We start from the raw sequence: 17,350 nt of genomic DNA on the forward strand, positions 1-17,350 counted from the left end.
AGAGGGCAGAATTCCCTCCCAATATCCCATCCATCCCTGCCCTGTCTTGGTGGGAAGCTTTTGTCATTTGTCCTGTCCCTGCAGGCCTCTGGCTTAAGTCCATCTCCAGCTCTCATGCAGCCCTTTCATGCATTGGAAGGGGCTCTAAGGTCACCCTGGAACCTTCTCCAGGCTGGACAACCCCAACTCTTGCATCCTTTTCCCTTGCCACTGGTGCTCCAGCCCTTGGAGCATCTTCCTATCATGCTTGTGACCTCCTCTGGGCCACTAGGGATCATTTCAGAGATGTCTGGGAGAAACTCATTCTGGACTCTGGGAAGCGCTGAGGCTGTGCTGTAATTTGGGTGAGGGGAAGGCAATGAAAAGCTGCTCCCTTGTTTGTGCCCACAGCCTCTAGTGGGACAAGGATGGAGGAGGAGATGTGGCTGTGCTCTGGGATGGCCAGGAGCCACCCATTCCCTCCCACACCTGTCCCCACAGCGAGCACCAAAGCTGCTGCCAGCTCTGGAACAGCCAACTGTTAATCCCTTGCTATTCCCAAAGGGAACTGTTCCCCGAGGCCCAGCCCAGGCCCTCCAAGGTCCCTGCTGGGCTTGGCACAAGGAGAGCAGTGGCTTTCTCACTCACCCGCCGGGTCTCCATCCTCCCCTTGGCACGAGCAGAGAGTAAACAGCAATGACCAAAGGCCCTTGGCCCTAGCAGGGTCTAAACCCCAATATCCAAAGGCCCTTGGCCTTTGCAGGGTCTAAACCCCAATATCCAAAGGCCCTTGGCCTTTGCAGGGTCTAAACCCCAATATCCAAAGGCCCTTGGCCTTTGCAGGGTCTAAACCCCAATATCCAAAGGTTCTTGGCCTTTGCAGGGTCAATAGCACACAATCCAAGTGCCCTTGGCCTTTGCAAAGTCCAAGCCCCAAAGCTCATGAGCTGTTGACAGCTCCAGGGTCCAAACCCCAATAGCCAGGAGCTGTTGGTTGTCGCCAGGGTCTAAGCCCCAACATTCCCCAGCCTTTGTGACAGTTGTCAGGCTCCAACTCCCAACATTCCAAGGCCTTTGTGACAGTTGTCAGGCTCCAACCCCCAACATTCCATGGCCTTTGTGACAGTTGTCAGGCTCCAACTCCCAAAATTCCACAGCCTTTGCGACGGTTACCAGGGTCCATAGCCCAGCATTCCAGGGGCTCTTGGAGAGGCCCTCCCTGGCTCTCCCCCCATCCCAGCTTCCTGCCCGTCCTGGTGTTAAAAACAGGCAAATTGGAGCCAAGACATTTTAAAAGGCCTGGGCCTGTTTATTAAAAACAAAGACAACTGAAGATGAGGCCCCAGGATAAGCCCAGGGCCTCAGGGGCAAGTCAGAGATCCAAGTAACTCTGTGCTACACAGGGAGTTTCTTTGGATACTAGTTCTGCAGAAAGACCCGGGTGCTCGGCACCCAGGGGTTTTTAAAGTCTCTGAAAGGTGCAAGATTGGTGCACTTTTGATCCACTTGTTGATTGGTCCACCTCCTGGTAGCTGGTTGGTCCATAAGACAGCGCATTCCTGGCCTATCATCCTGGAATTCTGAGGCACTATTGGCTGGTTAGTCCCCCAGTCATAGGTTGAGTTGCTGACATCGTTCCATGATGTAACCCGTCTAGAAGATTCTTGCCTTGACACCTTTTCCGACCCCTCTTTTCCGTGATTGACAGCTATGCACGCACACTTGACCGACAATACCTTTAACTTTGTAACTTACTACTTCAATTCCAACAATTAATTATATTAATTAGCAATTCATTACAACTCATTAAAACGATGAACTATTATTAAGCCGGCCTATTAAAACAAATTTATTTATACCACTGGCACGGGCCCTGCCTCCCCCGTGTCCCCAGAGCCCTGTTGGGCAGCTGGGATGGGACCTGGCTCATAACATGAGTTCAAAGTTGCTGGTGCAGACAGTGTCAGTTTTAAGGCTCAGCGTTCTCAAGACCTGCAGGCTCTTTAGGGATGCGCTTGGTTCCTGAGTCACAGGAATTCTTCTGTCTTTCCTGACAAAGGAGAGATGGAAGAAAAAGCCTGCAAAGGTTCTTGCTGCTTACAAATATTCATGAAGGTAAAGCTTTGCCTTTAGAACAGCCGCATGAGGAGGAAGAATGGTGTTTCAGGGGCTTTTCAAATTCCTACAGAGAAATGCCAAGAGCTGCAGTTTTTAAGGCTCATAAAATAGATTAAGAATCCTGAGACAACCACGAGTGCATTTTTTTCTCTGCTCTCCGTTTGGCAATATATCACTAGGTTTTCTAGGCAGAAGAAAAGTCTTGCTGCTTACATCAGAGATTCCTCTCTAGGAACAGACCTTCAAGAACTAAATGAGTCTGCTTGTAAAAGCTTTGGCAGGTATTTTTTGCCCTCATCTTCGATAGCGTTCATCTGTGACCTAGGGAGGAATTTTGTGCCCCAGTTGACAGGAATTGGCTTCTGAGCAGGGCACAAATCCTGCGTGGAAGAGAAGAGCTGCACCTGCCTTCTGCAGGGCCTGTCTCTCCAGAGACGGACAGCCCCTGGATGTCACTGCCAAGTTAAGGTTCAGAGACCGATGCAGCTTCAAGTGTCTGCTTCCACAAGAGCAGCTTTGGGCTCCTTGAGCAGAGCTGCAAAGGAGCAGGACAGCTCCTGCTGAAGGTCTGACAGCTCCTGCCTGGTCCTTGCACAGCTCTCAGTGTAGTTCTGCCGGTGGTCCTGTCGGTCTTGGGCCAGCTGTGACTGCAGCAGGGACACCTGAAAGAGGCACAAGGCCCGGCTCAGACAAGCCCACGCTGGCAGGAGCACCTGCAGCCCCACGGTACCGGCTCTCGGGGCAGACACAGCCTCCAACTCCAGCCCTCACCAACTCTCTGCCCTGGGGCAAGGGCAAGGGAACAGGCTCCCACACAGAGCAGAGCTCAGATGATCAACAGGTCCAGTTCAAGGCTGGCAAAGCCTTCCCACGGACATCCCCCAGCCACCACAGGTCTGTTAGAGAGAGTTCCAGCGGGATTTAGGAACCCAACTCTGATTTCCAAAGCACACATTTGGGCCACCGAGCCCTTTTTCCACAGGCTGTGCCTCAGCAGGAGGGCTGCTGCTCCCTTGAGTTCCTGGAGGACTCTTCTACTTGAGTTGCTGGAAAGCCAGCCCAGACATGAGGGGAATGTGGTGCTTGGGGGGTTTTTTGGTACTTTCTTGAGGCATTTTAGCACTCCAAGCCCCATTTTTCATGTCCCCATTGTGAAAAATGAGGTTCACTCTCCTGTACAAATTTAGAAGTTTAAAAAATGACAATAAGAGACAAAGAGAACAAAGCAAAGTTTTTGCGGCTAGGTGCTTGGCATTCGGTCAAGAACACACCTGCTATTTCAGAGACGTCCTTTACATACCCTGTCTATTGCATCAGCCTATTGCATATTCATAAACAATTATGCATATAAACTTTTCCCCAGATTAGTTTACATATTCCAAGAGTTGTTCAGCATGGCTCCTCCTTGGGTCCGCCTTTTCAGAGCATGCACATTTTGTGCCTGTGGTTTTAGTCCATCCTCATTATCACCTCCAGTTTGGGTTTTGGTCCATATTTTCTACAGATGGTGGATGCTGATAAATCTGCATGTCAGCAGCAGGGGTCTCCATCATAAGTTCATTGAATGTTACCCCAACCAAGCAGGCAGTTTAACACAAGCATACTGTATCAGCTATTTCACTACTATGTCTAGGTTTAGTTAACAACAGGAAAAAAAAAAACCCTATATTTTTATAGTAAAGTTATTTTAACATACATATAGAATCCATCTTAATGTTTGCGAAAAGCCAATATTATAATATGTATTTATAACAATACTTTTCCCAACAGCACCCATATCTGCAGCCCTGATAGCTGAACACAGGGGAGGGGAGTTCGGTTCCACAGGGGTGCCACAGAGATTTTGGACACAACGTATTACATCTTAGTGTCCCACGTGCCAATGCAAAGTGACTCTGAAAGGCAAAGACAGAGTCTTAACAGGCCTCATTGACACTGGTGCTAAGCGTGGCCCTGTGACACAGACGAGGAACGTGTGGGCCAGGGCAGGAATGCTGCTCTGACCCCTGGGGCCGGGGCAGCACTGACATCAGCAGGTGTGGCAGAGTCCCCGCTGAAGCAAGTTCCCCCGAGCCCTGGCAGCACTGGGGGCTGTGCTCCATCCTACAGGGGCTGTTGGTAGCAGCACCTGGAGCAACTGGTGGCAACACTTGGTAGGTGTCAGATGATGTTGCTTCTTCCCAGATTGATTTTTTAAAGGAAGGGAATAGCAGTAGCACAGCAACACCAACAGCTACTGAATTTCACAGAACAAAGAGACTCCACCGAAACACTGTCATGTATCCTTGTGCTTTTCTGTCTTTCTTGCACTCTGAAAGCAAAAGAATTGGCACAGCCTCTGCTATTCAACACTCCAGTTGCTGTGTCTCTTCCTGTGGCAGCTCACAACTGGCTGCCTGCTGAGCACGGCAATGGACGGCCACAAAGAAGGAGGTCCCCGGTGAACATCAAGGCAGACACCTGGGGAAGTACAGAGGATAGGAATAACTCTGGGAGGAGAAGCTGTTCTGTGCCTCTGATGATGGTGCCAGCCCCCTGAAGGAGCAGCCAAGACAAGTGCTGGAAGCAGCCCTGCTCAAGGAGACATTGCCGCCCTCTTGGTGGAGGCAGAAGCTCTGCAAGCCCAGTGCTCTGAGTCAGGGGGCGCCTCGGTCTCAGCACGGTGGCCTGGGCAGCCGCGGGGACCCAGGCTGGCTGCCAGTCCTGCCAGCACCCAGTGACTGCGGCCTGGCAGGGCCCCCTTGCCCTCCTTGTCCCCAGCCAGCCCAGACTGGGCACCTCGGGTGTGTCCCCACCCTCCTGCTGAGGCCCAGCCTCGAGCGCTTCTGCCCCAGGCATGGCAGTGTCTCTGGGGAAGCTCCAGAGCAGCCGGCTGTCAGGAACAAGGCAGCAGCCTGAGGGCTGCTTATGGCCTCTGGCACCCAGTTCCTCAGGGCTTCCCACCAGCCTGGCTCCTCAGGGGCCTCCTGTCCCCTTGGAGCCTCCTGTCACCCACTCCCTCCCACATGGCCCTCGTGCCTTCCCACCGCCTTGTCCTGTCAGGGCCGCCGCAGCACCTCATCCCTTCACAGCCTCCCACCGCCCCGTTGTCGCCTCAGGGTCTCCCCCAGCCCAGCCAACCTGCCCGGCAGCGGCGCAGCCCCGACGGAGCTCCAGAGGAGCCGGATCGAGAGGCACCTTGGAGCCCTCAGCAATGCAGCCAGGAGCACACAGATGGCGTTGCCTGGCTGGGCAAGAGGGCTTGTGGCCATCTCCAGGCACCAGTCTGGCAGGGATCTCCGCAGCTCCGGCTCCTGCCCAGCCGCCCTGTCGCCAGCACAAAGGCTTCAGCAGAACCACCAAAGGCCAAGGGGCTTCTGGCCATTTTCCCTTCCTCACTGCACGCCTGGGCAGCTTGCTGAGCACAAGGACCCATGTTCCCCTCTATCCCTGTGCCCTGCAGACACTGGGCACCAAAGAAAGCTCCTGGGAGCCTAGGTATTAGAACACATACTATCTTTATATCCTAAAGAAGAATGAAAAAGAAGGAAAAAACCAATCTTAAAGAAAAGAAAAATCCCCCTGGCTCAGGCGGCCCCAGCAGACAGAGAACCTCTCAAATCAGGTCTCCTCACAGCTCCAGCAGCACAGCCAGCTGTGGCCCCACAGACAAGGCCGTTTCTTGCATGCCCTGCAAAACTGATCTTGCAGCTTCTGCAAGACGGATCCCGGAGCTCTCTCCACAGCCAGGGGGACAAACCTGGAGGTGCTGCAATGAGTAAATCGTCCATGTAATGTTAAATCCTTGACCGTGGGTGTTTTTGTTGGGCTGGAGACAAAGCTCATGCCACAAAATATTGACAAATTGTAGGAGAATTTTTCATCCTTTTTGGTAAAACCATCCGATGATATTTCTGCAGTGGTTCTCCTCTATTGATGGCTGCAACCTGTAGGAACTCACCCCTGGTTGGGGTGAACCGGAAAGGTGAAAAAGTCTCTCCTCCAACCCGTGTCTCCAAAGAAAGACTCAGTAGTCTTCTGTTGTCCTGTCTCAAGGTAGTTTATTGTATGTTATCTGAAAGATTTTCTCCCTGAGCTGCTGCGGTCCGTTCTGCAGTCAGGCAAGGGCACACTCCGACACCCAGGGGGCTGGTGCCTTCTTTTATATCATACATTACGTATTAGATGTTTACAGTTTTTCCCCAATGCCCATCACCTATATTGAACAGTGACTTTCTACTCTAAACCAATCTGTGAATGCCAACATCACCAAGAACATGGAGGTTAGGAAGGAGAAAGAAAAAGGACAGGGCACACCCAAGTCCCTGCATCTTAGAACTTCTGACCCCCATGTACAAAACTCAGACCCCTCTGTACAAGGCCTAAAACCCCCCAGTACAGCACTCAAAAATTCTTCCTTTCACTTTGTGACTACTTCTACTATAATAGCTAAACTTTTGTGATTTCTTGTTCTTCCTGCAAGCTTGGTAAATTGTTCCATGGATCAGGTTCAAAGCCACAGGGGTCTGTGGCTGCATTCCAGGGTCTCAAACGCTTCTGACCTGGGCCCAGAACATCCAAGAGTGTCCAAGGGACATTCTGGGTTCCGACAGCAACCGAAAAGGCAAATCGGGGAGCATCTTCTGGATGCAGTAGAATGTTGAAAAACCAGTCTTTTAAGTCGATGACAACAAGAGGCCAGTCTCTTGGAATCACTGAAAGAAGAAAGTCCAGGTTGCAGGGGTCCCATGTCTTCTATCACTTCGTTGATCTTTCTCAAGTTGTGGAGAAATCTCCAGGAATCAGAAGTCTTCTTATGAATGACAAAGACTGGGGAATTCCAAGGGCTATTTGTGGGCTTGATGTGACCTTTTTGCAACTGTCCATTTACTAATTTTTGTTGAGGGCATTTAGTTTTTTCTCTGCTAGAGGCCACTGACTCACCCAAACAGGGCTGTCAGTTTTCCATGATAACTCTAGAGTGGCAGGTGCTGCTGTGGCGCCCATTAAAACTCACTTCTATTTTGGTTCTCCACTGGGGCAGTACTTCTCTCCCCCATACTGTGATGGGTCTCTGCACCACAAAGGGACGGATGATCGCTGTCTTCCCTTCAGGACCTGTAACAGTAATCATGAATTCACTTTGCAGACACAGTGTGACTCCTCCAGTTCCTGTGAGAGCCCCCATGGGCGCCACTACTTTCCAGTTGCTCAGTCAAAACACGTGAGAAATTACAGCGACATCTGTGCCAGTGTCCAGCATGCCTGTCATGTGAACTGTTTTACCACAATGTGTTAGACTGCAAGTCAGCTGTGGCCGTTCATTGTTGACACATTCTAGCCAAAGGACATCAGGTGCCGGCTGAAGCATTCAGGTGGCATTTTTTGGTATACAGCTCGCTTAGTTAAAAGCAGAGTCTCTCGATGTATGTCTTGCTTAGCTATTGTCACTGGCAATGCAGTAGCAATAGCTCTTAGTGGTTTTGGTTGAATTACCACTGGAGCACTGGAAGCAAAAGCTAAAGGCATCAGCTCTTCATTACAATTTACTGAAACAACAGCTGGAAAAATGGAAAATCCAAGAAATATGTTCCTGTCTTTGCCTATAATTAAAAAGTCTTGTCTCTGCTGTGAAGTACCAGTAACTCCTGTGGGTATGAAGTCATGGTTAAAGTCTTTTAAAAAGTATGTTAATTTAGAAGTTGCCAGTTCACATCGTGCCCCTGGGGGTAATAAGTGGGGGTGCTTGGGAGATGACTGGCCACTACACAAATTGCATCTGGTTTGAGTTGCCTAGGTTTCCTTGGGATTGAGCTGCCATTGTTTGTTTTGTCACGTGGTGGTGCTGCGTGCTCTTTTTGAAGTTTCCCGACAGAGGCTTCCCATCTGTGTTAAATTTGGAGTGACAGTGGTTCGCATAGTACCTCCCTTTTCTGCACCGAGGGCAAATATTAGGTAATGTTGCATTTTTCACTGCCTCACGGGAGTCCTTTTTTTCAAATGAGCAGGTTTTCCACAGTTAAAACAGGGCCCTTTAAAGCAGTGAGGGTTTTCTCAATAGTTTTTGTCTGAGCCTCAATGGCTCTTTCGAGTTCCTCTCCCAGTGAATCTTGGGATTTCGCAAGTTCTTCCCTCAGTGCACTAGCTTGTATGGTCACAATGCGCTGTGGAGTGCCCAGCTTGCTGCAGGCAGTGAGTGTTTGTGGCACTGTTGGTGGCTGGTTCAGTATAGTTAGAATGACCCTTTTCCATTCATCATTTACATTAGCAAAGGCAAGGCTTTTAATTAAATGAGGATGTGCTGCTTCATCGGGACACTGCCTTAGAACCACCTGTACTAAACGGTCTAAAAATAAGGTTCAGTTTTGGCTTGTCAAATTAGAGAATAGGCATTTTCACGGGTTCCTGCAGGCTGCACAGTCAAAAGAGCCTTCCATGCTGTGTTTTTAGTATCTCCCAGCACTGCTCTAGACACGGATTCTGCTTTGTCCTTTGCATTGTCATTTGGAGGATCTTCAGCTAATTGACCGATTGTAAGTTGGGCATGAGGATCTCCAGCCTAGCTCTCTATCAATCTGTTAAGATGCTTTCACCATTCTAAGTCCTATGGAATATATTGCGAGTTCGTTAAAATCATAGACAAAACATTATGACAGTCTGAAGGTGTTAGGTCATAAGAATCGTATATACTTCTCACCACGTTATTAAAATATGGGGAGCTCAAGCCGCTGCCTTTAATAGCTTTTCTTAACTTCTTAATATTATAATGCGATACAGGTTCCCACCAGGGATTAGCAGGATTTCTCCCATACCTGGCTGGCATAGCAAGGAGCTCTCCATATGGTGAGTTAAAGTCTTTATTTTGCATGACTTGACATCCTTTGTCCGCCCAATCAGTCAGTCGTCTTGAATTATTTTCCAAGACTAAAGGAATCAAACCTGATTCCTATTCTGTATTCACAGGGCCAGGATATAAACGGGTTAAACTCTTCCTCCGAAGTGGAATCTGTTTCCTGCTTGATTTCCACATCAACAAGTTTGCAAATCACAGGGCTTTTCTCACATTCCTCCCTTTTCTGGCAGCCAGTCCCTTTTGTAGTGTTAATAGAGCAGCCTCTCTCCTTTCTGTTGACAGAGCTCTCCCCTCCCTCTTCACAAGAAGGAGAAATTTTGGTTTCTGTCCCCTTTAAATCTGTAGGTAAAGGCAGGGGTGGAGGGATGCCAGGTGAGTAGGGGATGGCAGCGGTGGCTGCAGGCTGGGAAAACAGCAGAAGCCCTGGGGGGAGCGCTGGGGGTGCCATGGCTCCCATTTGGGATTGCAGCGTCTCCAGTGAAGACTGGAGGAGAAGGAGGCTTTGAGGACGTGGCCCAGGACAGGGCAGGATTTGCGGACATATCAAGGAAGCAGAGAGCTGGGCGGGCTGCTTAAATATGTCAATCAAAGTGCGACATGCAGGCAGTAGCTTTGCAGCTGTATGATCACGATTTATGGTAAAAGCTTTGCATAGTTTGAGTCCAACCAAGTCCCACAGGGGAAAGGTGAACACAGAGGTATCATCTATAGTTGGAAACTGCTTTTGAACCCAAGATAGCAAATCTTTGAACTCTTGTTTTGAAACATTACAAGAATTGGAGCCTTAAGGCTCTTATAAACATCTCTGGGCTGTTTGGAGATCTTGTGCCCGATCGTGTTTCCCGAAGCCTACCTGCTGTCACGCCACAGGTGATAATATCAGTCTCAGTCCCAGTCCGAGTCGAACCAGTGGTGTAGGCAGAGGTCCCGATAGCTCCTTCCTTGCGGAAGAACTATAATTCCCTAGGGTTGCGCTTCCTTGCAGCGGCACTTAACAAAAAGTACTTCAGGGCGTTCCAACCACTGGACAAATTAGCCAAATCGCTTCCTCACAATGGAAGCACCATTTGTTGCAAAAGCCCAACTCTACAGAGATGGGGCAACTGAGAGGCATATAAAAGGTTTTCTTCCATTACCAGTCTCGTAGAAGGGGGAGATGGAAGCGATGTAAAACTAAACACCATTCTATCAGAAGCCCCCCTATTTCCTGGTTACAATACCTTATAAATATTTTTCAGCCTATTAACTTTTGCCACACAATGCTGCTAATACTTCTAACACCAATTACCTATTATTTTACCCCACACGGTCTTGCTGCAATGAATCTTTCACAGTTCTAATTCCCCAAAATATCTGGTCGTTTTGCAAGGCCATCTTTTGAAACTTATTGCTACTCCAATCTCTCTCTCAACAATGTCATCTCTATTCCATGGCCTTCCTGAGTCAGCCCACCTTCTCTCAGAATTTGCATACAGATGTACAAGACTGTGAGCTTTCAGTTGGGTTTTGAGAATCCTTTGTGTTAGGAATAAATTTGGGGTTTGACCGTTGGGTTGTATGTTTAACCGTTTGACCATTGTTCTGTTTATTCCACAGTTTAAAATCATTCCTCTGCTTGTTCCACAGTTCGCTTGAATGTGTTTACTAATTTCACCCCTGTTCGTGTTTCTCCTACTTGGTGTGTCTGCCCTTGTGCCCAGTCCCCACTCCGGCTATATCCCTCTAGCTTCACTATATGTATAGGCCCTGGGGTTAGCCCCCCTTTTTGTTGGAACCCCTTTGTACCTGACGGGTTGGGCCCTCTGTATCCCCTCCTTGGCGTCGGGTAGTTCGGCCGCTGCTCCCTGAGGTGACTTCCTGGTTCCCAGAAGGCTTAGCATGTGCTGCATGTTAATGGCCGGACTCCAGCAGAGGACTAGAGCTGGACCCAGACCGCGAACAAAAGCAAGGACTGCTCAACAGTCAACATCTCCAGGACAGGGAGATGTCAGGGAATTGGAGCTGGCCTTCGTCACCCCTGGAGCCGGTCGCCATGAATTGAGAGAGGTCTGAACAGACTCACCCCCTTAGACCAACGAGCTATAAGCGAGTCTCTGGACGTATCCCCTGAGGGCGAAGACTCCGATCCTGCCGTAATCGACAGGATCGTCTACCCCTCCTCTGGGACGTCGACTCACCTGGGAGTAGCGGCGGCATCGCGAACCCCGTACCCCCGCCCCTTAGGCTATCTTTTAAATAAAGGCCTTATCAAGAGAGGAGCACAAGGTCTCCCGGCCATTTTGTTTACATCACTTTGCAAATCCATTTCTCACAGAGGAGCCGAATAAAGCGAATACCCACCTCACTGAGTCAGTCTCTGTGGTGGCTCTTGGCTCAGTGTTGGAGCGAATCAGTTCTTTTCTCAAAATGTTAAAACTAAGTGGTATCTACGAACAAAAACACAGCATCTGGTTCTGGCAAAACAAACACATTGCTTTTCCTTCCTTCAACCTTTGCATTTCTGGACAAGTTTGTTTTCTTGATTGCTGGATTACGTACCACACTCTTATATACACTGCAATTATTAACACAAACCCAATCCCAGTTAGTGCCAGTATCACAGCTGCAGGATGTAGCTCAGCTTGGAAAAGCCTGTGGCAGTTGGGGACCATCCAAGCAAGTTTTCCCACCAGTGATTCTCTCCATCCCTCTTCATTTGTTCTAGAACATGATGTGCCTTTTCTATATTGTGATGGACACTGATTGGCGTCTTCTGACTTTTCTTCTTCTGCTGTTGTGGTAGTTTGTGCAGGCCAGGATGTTCCAACAGTTTTTTGACCATGGTAATGTTCATGTCAATTGGTGTTGGAGAAAAGTTGACGTGTAGACCCTGTAGAACAGCTTCTGGTAGGTAATGGTTGAAATCACATCCCGCTCTGTTAGTAAAATTACAAATACCAACTATTGAGTGCTTGGCAAGCTGGATGCGTTATCTACTGTTAAGCTGTCACAGGGGTTCTGAAACACAGACATCCTTGCCTTATCCATACCAGGATGGATTCAGGATCATTGTTGGAGTACATTTCAGTGAGACAGACCTTTTGTTCTGGGCTTTCAGAGGGTTACTTTCACATTGTCTTGGCGGGTGGTCATGGTGATGGGCATATCCTGTGGTCATTTGTGGCAGGAACTGTCCATGTTTCCTGCCCCGCGCCTTCCACGGTTTGGGGGATATCAGGAGAGGCATAAGCTCCAGCTGGGATCCCACAGAGGGTGGGGCTGGGGCTGCCTCTTCCCTTCCAGTGGGGGAATGGGAGGAGCGGCCCTGGGGATGTTGGGGTGTGCATGTTTATCTAGCTGGGGGTATGGCTACATTTTAACTTGGTGTTAGAATCGGATCTGCCTGCCTTCAAAGTTTCTGCTGGCTGCCGGTGGGTGATGCTGAGCTCCACTGCTGCTTGATCTGATCTGCCTGCCCTCTCTGTTTTCTGCCCTCTGCCGGTGATGTTGCTGAGACTGCTTGCTGCCTGTGAATTCACAAATGGAGCAATTTCCCCTCCTGCCCCTCCCCGGAGACGCCAGCACACCTGGGAATGGTGCCAAGCTCGCATTGGAGCGCCCCCTGCTGGCTGGCGGGAATCATCGCACCCGCCCTGCCTCACTGGGGCCCGCCAGCTCCCTCTGCTGGCTGTGGTTGTAACTGCACCAAAGGGGAAAGTGGTGCTTGACGGGTGGAAAACTCCTGTTATTGTTTTCTTGTGTTGTTTGTTGTTCATTCTGTTTTATATCTAGCAGAGAACTGTTATTGCTGTTCCTTTATTTTTGCCTGGAAACCCTGTAATTTTGAAGTTGGAATAATTTGGAGGGAAGGGGTGATTTTTTCCATTCCAGGAAGGTTCCTGCTTTGCTTGGCAGACATCTGTCTTTTAAAACCAAGACAATTATTGCTGCCCAGTGTATGGCACGAAAGCATCGAGAGGAAATGGTGAAAAGAGAATGACAGTTCTGGAGCACAGGATAAAACACCTCGTTAAGTGGCATCATGTGGTCTAGCTTACCCTGGTTTGCTTGGCACATGATTGCGGCTACATTTTTCCAATTTGCAGTCCCTTATCAAAACATGGGTCTCATGACTAAGAGCATTGGGGTTGTTATCGAGTTTGTAGAACACGCCAACAAGGCAAGAAATTCAATGCTTGTAAATTTCTTCTGGAATGTGGGCACATGGCTATGTAGCAGTCATGGGCTAAGTTCATGTCTTTGGGGTTTTCTTACTAATGGTACCTATTGTGATGAAGCAACACGGGGGGAGTTTTCTCCCAACTCTTCACTCACTTCTTTGGGCCTAAGCCAACAGCTTTTGAAGAGTTTAAATTTCACCTAGAAGCTAAAGAGATCATCTACTTATGTTTTTGCTGTGTTTATTCAGCAAGGTCTGTTCACCATTCTAAGACAGGTTGAGGTTACCTTGGGTAGCTACCCCAAAACCTGACACAGAGGGCAGGGACATGGTCCAGCAGCACCAGCTGCAATCAGAGGGAAAGGCTGATGGTGCAGCAGTAGAACCCACGGATGTTACAACTGTCCAGGTTCCAGCTCAACCACAAGGCCGGCCACAGCCAGCAGCAGTCGCCCCTCTGCAGAGGAGGAAGTCTCCAAATCAATGTACTGAGTTAATGTGAACGTGGAGCCAAGGCCCTCACAACCAGCAGAGGAGCCAAAACCCGAGATCATCACTGAGTCCCTGTTGTTTGACAGTCTCCACAATCTGTGGAAAGACATTGCACAACAGGGACATGAGGCTTTTTCAACCTGGTTGATTTAAGTTTGGGACCTTATGGGTACAGGCGTGCAACATGATGATACTGCAGCAAGGGTTTTGGGCTCCTTGGCCCAGGATGTGGGGATTGAACAGGTGTTTGTGAGGGAGCCAGGGCCCCTTTCTCTCTGGGAGCGGCATATAACAAGTGTAAGAGAGAGGTTTGTTTCCAGGGACAGCCAGCAGAATCACCATCATAGAAAGCCCTGGAAGACCAGGAAGGAAGGGATCCAATGTCTGAGTGTCTCGGTTTGAAAGACAGGTGTCAGCCAAGGAAGGCAGCAAGCTCCCTTAGAATGGAAAATATGACCCCCTTCCCTTGGAATTATTATAACTTTGAAATTACAGGGCTTTCAGGCAAAGATAGGAGAAAAGGAATAGCAGTTCCTTACTAGCGTGTGTGTGTAACAGGGCAAACAAACACCAACCCCGGCAGCAACAACGAACAGAGGCACAGACCCAGCGCCAGCCTTCTCCCGGCCGCAGGCACCTTCCCCTGCGGCGCAGTTCCGGGCACAGCCAGCAGGGGCGCCGCGGGCTCCCGGCCGGGCAGGGCGGGGGCGATGATTCCCCCGCGGCTGCAAGGGGCGCGTTGGCGCGAGCTCGGCCGCCTCTCTGCACACGGCAATGGCGGGCGGCCCGGCGGAAGGGATGGAGAAGGAGCCTCCTTTGGAACCCTCAGGTTTTTTGTAATTGTTTAATAAGAATAAGTGTACTTTAGCCAAAGGAGTTAACTGAAGAACGTTTTTTAATTAGAATATTATTGAGTCTTACTTAGTTTCTAAAGAAGAGGAAAATTACCATCAGACCTAAGTAAAAGCATACAAATGCCAAAAGAAGTTAGCCCTCAAAAGCCAAAGACTGTAAGTTGATGCGGGCTTAAGTCCGATCAAAGAAATAGAGGAGGGATTTGTTATGAACAAAGTTTCCAGGTGTTCCCCAGAGAAGTGGGCAGGGCCTTCCTAGTTCCCATGGCAACACTGGAATGACTGCTGGCTACCGGTATTGAAATGTTAATTAGTTAATTGCTCTGTTTGTTTTCCCTAAACTACCCAGAGGTAACCTGCCTTCCCCCCCACCACACTGACATTCTGGGACTAACGTGCAAATAAGAAAACCCCCTGGGATCATGGGAGTATTTTTGGGGGGTAAAGACACCCCTAAATAAAAAACTAAACACAGTAGAGGGGGATGGACAAATGCCCTAGCCGAGGAAGAGGGAAACACAACCCGTGATCAACTGTTGTCTGTCACCATAACTTCAAAGCAACTAGACTGGGGTGGGCCAGGGTCAAGTGGAGCCAGAAGAGCCAGGGGGCCTGCGCTGGGGCTGCCACCAGGGAAGGAGCTGGGACAGCTGTTGTTCTGGACTTCAGCAACAGACTGTGCACTTCACGCCTCCTCATCCTTTGGCCACCGGTTGTGCCACAGGAAAGAAGAAGAGACAGCTGCTGCTCTGGACTTCAGAGACAGACTCTGCATGCTTCCTTCCTTTCTGGCACCTGGAAGAGCTACAACAACGCGGGCAAGCTCTGTTCAGGACCACTGCTCAGCTGATCTCTTTAATAAAGAGCTGAACATTAATAAAGGCATAAGCCCTGTTCATTTCAGTCCTGAGCCAACCCAGGAAGAGGACGAGCTCGGTCTCAGAGACCAGAACCCCCAGCTGAGGGATATACCCCTGCCAGGCAGTCAAAATCAGCCGTTCCACTGCAGAAAGCTGGTTTCCCATGTTCCAAGGAAACCCTCCCTTAGCAAACGTCCACTTCAAGAGACAGACAGTCTGCTATTTCAGGGAAAACCTGTCCCGCTCAGTTCTCGGCTTCTAAGAGCCGACCCACGTTCCAGACAGGACCAAGCCTTCTCCAGAAGGCACGCGGTTTCAGCGTTACCTCTCTCAAGAGGGCAACGGTGTCCGGCCAGAGCCTCCAAGCTGCTGGCGTGCAGCCGCGGCCGCAGAGCGACCCCTGCAAGATGCCAGGGCTCGGGTCTTCAGCCGAGGCTGCAGTAAGAGTCCACCAGACGCTGTTCCTTCAGGGTAGGGTGCAGTTCATGACAGGAGTCACCAGATAGCGTTGTTGAGGTAGGACGAGAACAAAAGACTCCAAGTCAGAAGACAAGAATTCCTACTCATTTATTTCAAATACATCGCTCTATTATGGAGAGCATCGTGCAGGCTAATTTCATTGGTCTTAAAGTCAAAACATCTCACACTGTTGGTGTGCAGTGAATGATGCACGGTGGCAGAACATATCTACAAACAATGTGAACAGCAAGGCAGATAGTGAATTATTTACATTCCTTTCCAGTTCTCTCTCAGGCTTAGCCTGGTAGAATCTCTCTCTTTTTCTCTCTGACTGAAATGAGAATATCCATACACGGCCTTACACTGTATGGCCAAGGCAAGAGCTTTGTCATCTATGGATATTCTCAGTTCAGTCAGAGAGAAAAGGAGAGGTTTCTACCAGGTTGGGCCTAGGAAAGAGTTTCACAGAGCACCAATGGTGTGAGATGTTTTTACTTTAAGACAAATGAAATTGGTCTGTACGATGTTCTCTAGAAAAAGAGCGATACATGAAAATAACCGGTTGAGTTTAGTTCTCTTCTCGTCTTCTGAATTCGATCCATTCTGTTCGGGTCCTGCCGCAACGGGGACAGTCATCAGTGCTCTGGAGCCTCACACGCAGCTCAGACACCTCAGCCTCCAGCACGTCCACGGAGTCCCTCAAAGCACATTCTCCTAATGGAGACTCCTCCAGTTCCTGCAGCAGCTGCTTCTCTTGGGTTGCCAGGGAAGCCGCCATCTGCAGCACTCTGTGCTGAAGGGCCTGCATCTGGAAGATGGATGCACAGAGCCTCAGGGACAGGGCTGCTCCTGAGGCTGCAGAGTGGGCCGCAGGGAGAGCAATGAAACAGAAATGATTGCAAGCCAAAAACACACCAAAACAAGAACGCAAAGAAGCAAGGATTCCAAAGGAGACAAATGTAGAGAAAAGAGGGAAAGGGAGGCAATGGGCATCCTTGAGGCTGCAGCTCTGAACAGCAGCTGAGATGGCTGCGCTGGAAGTGCCCTGCCCAGCCTGCCATAGCCACCTCTGTGTCCCCACATTGCTCAGTGCCCGGCACAGGCACCAACTCTGTCTGGGACAACACTGCTAACTGAGGGACACAGAGGCTCCAGAGGAGTCTGCTGCTGCTCCCCTCCCAGATTTCCTGCTGGGAGCCGGGAGAGAACGGTGCAAAACTTGGGCAGCAGACAGCAGATCCAGCCTCGGCCTCAGGGTGCAGCAGCAGCCCCGGGCAGAAGACGGCAGCTGTGCGTGCTGCTGGGAGGGGAAAGAGGTTGGGGCCTCCAAGGCAAAGGTGCTGTTGTGTGTCCCTGGAGAAGAGGATGCCACTGCACAGCTTACCTGGGTGTTGAGCTCCCGCAGTTGTCCAGCGCAGTGAGAAGAGAGCTGTTGGGCCTGCTGAAGAGCAGATTGACACGGAGACACCTGATAGTTCAGTGCCAGGTGCTTCTCTTCCAGCGTTCTGAGGCACTGGCTCTTCTCCTCCAGAGACACTATCAGCCTAGAAGGGAAGCAAGAAACTCATTGCTACATGGTAGCAGATTTTATAAACTC

The 17,350-nt window shown here is 49.9% G+C and overlaps 1 protein-coding gene across 1 annotated transcript in view; it reads right to left on the minus strand.

Annotated features, from left to right (window-relative positions):
- LOC137484411 (nesprin-1-like) overlaps positions 1-17,350 on the minus strand; it is a 143,387-nt gene that overhangs the window by 14,315 nt on the left and 111,722 nt on the right. Inside the window, exons 82-83 of the mRNA XM_068208285.1 lie at positions 17,138-17,297; positions 16,409-16,561 (exon numbers count right to left, since the gene is read on the minus strand). Of these exons, the coding sequence (XP_068064386.1) occupies positions 16,409-16,561; positions 17,138-17,297 (313 nt within the window). The remainder of the gene's footprint in view (positions 1-16,408; positions 16,562-17,137; positions 17,298-17,350) is intronic.

This window comes from Anomalospiza imberbis, chromosome 17 (assembly GCF_031753505.1).
Source record: "Anomalospiza imberbis isolate Cuckoo-Finch-1a 21T00152 chromosome 17, ASM3175350v1, whole genome shotgun sequence".
Classification (NCBI taxonomy): domain Eukaryota; kingdom Metazoa; phylum Chordata; class Aves; order Passeriformes; family Viduidae; genus Anomalospiza; species Anomalospiza imberbis.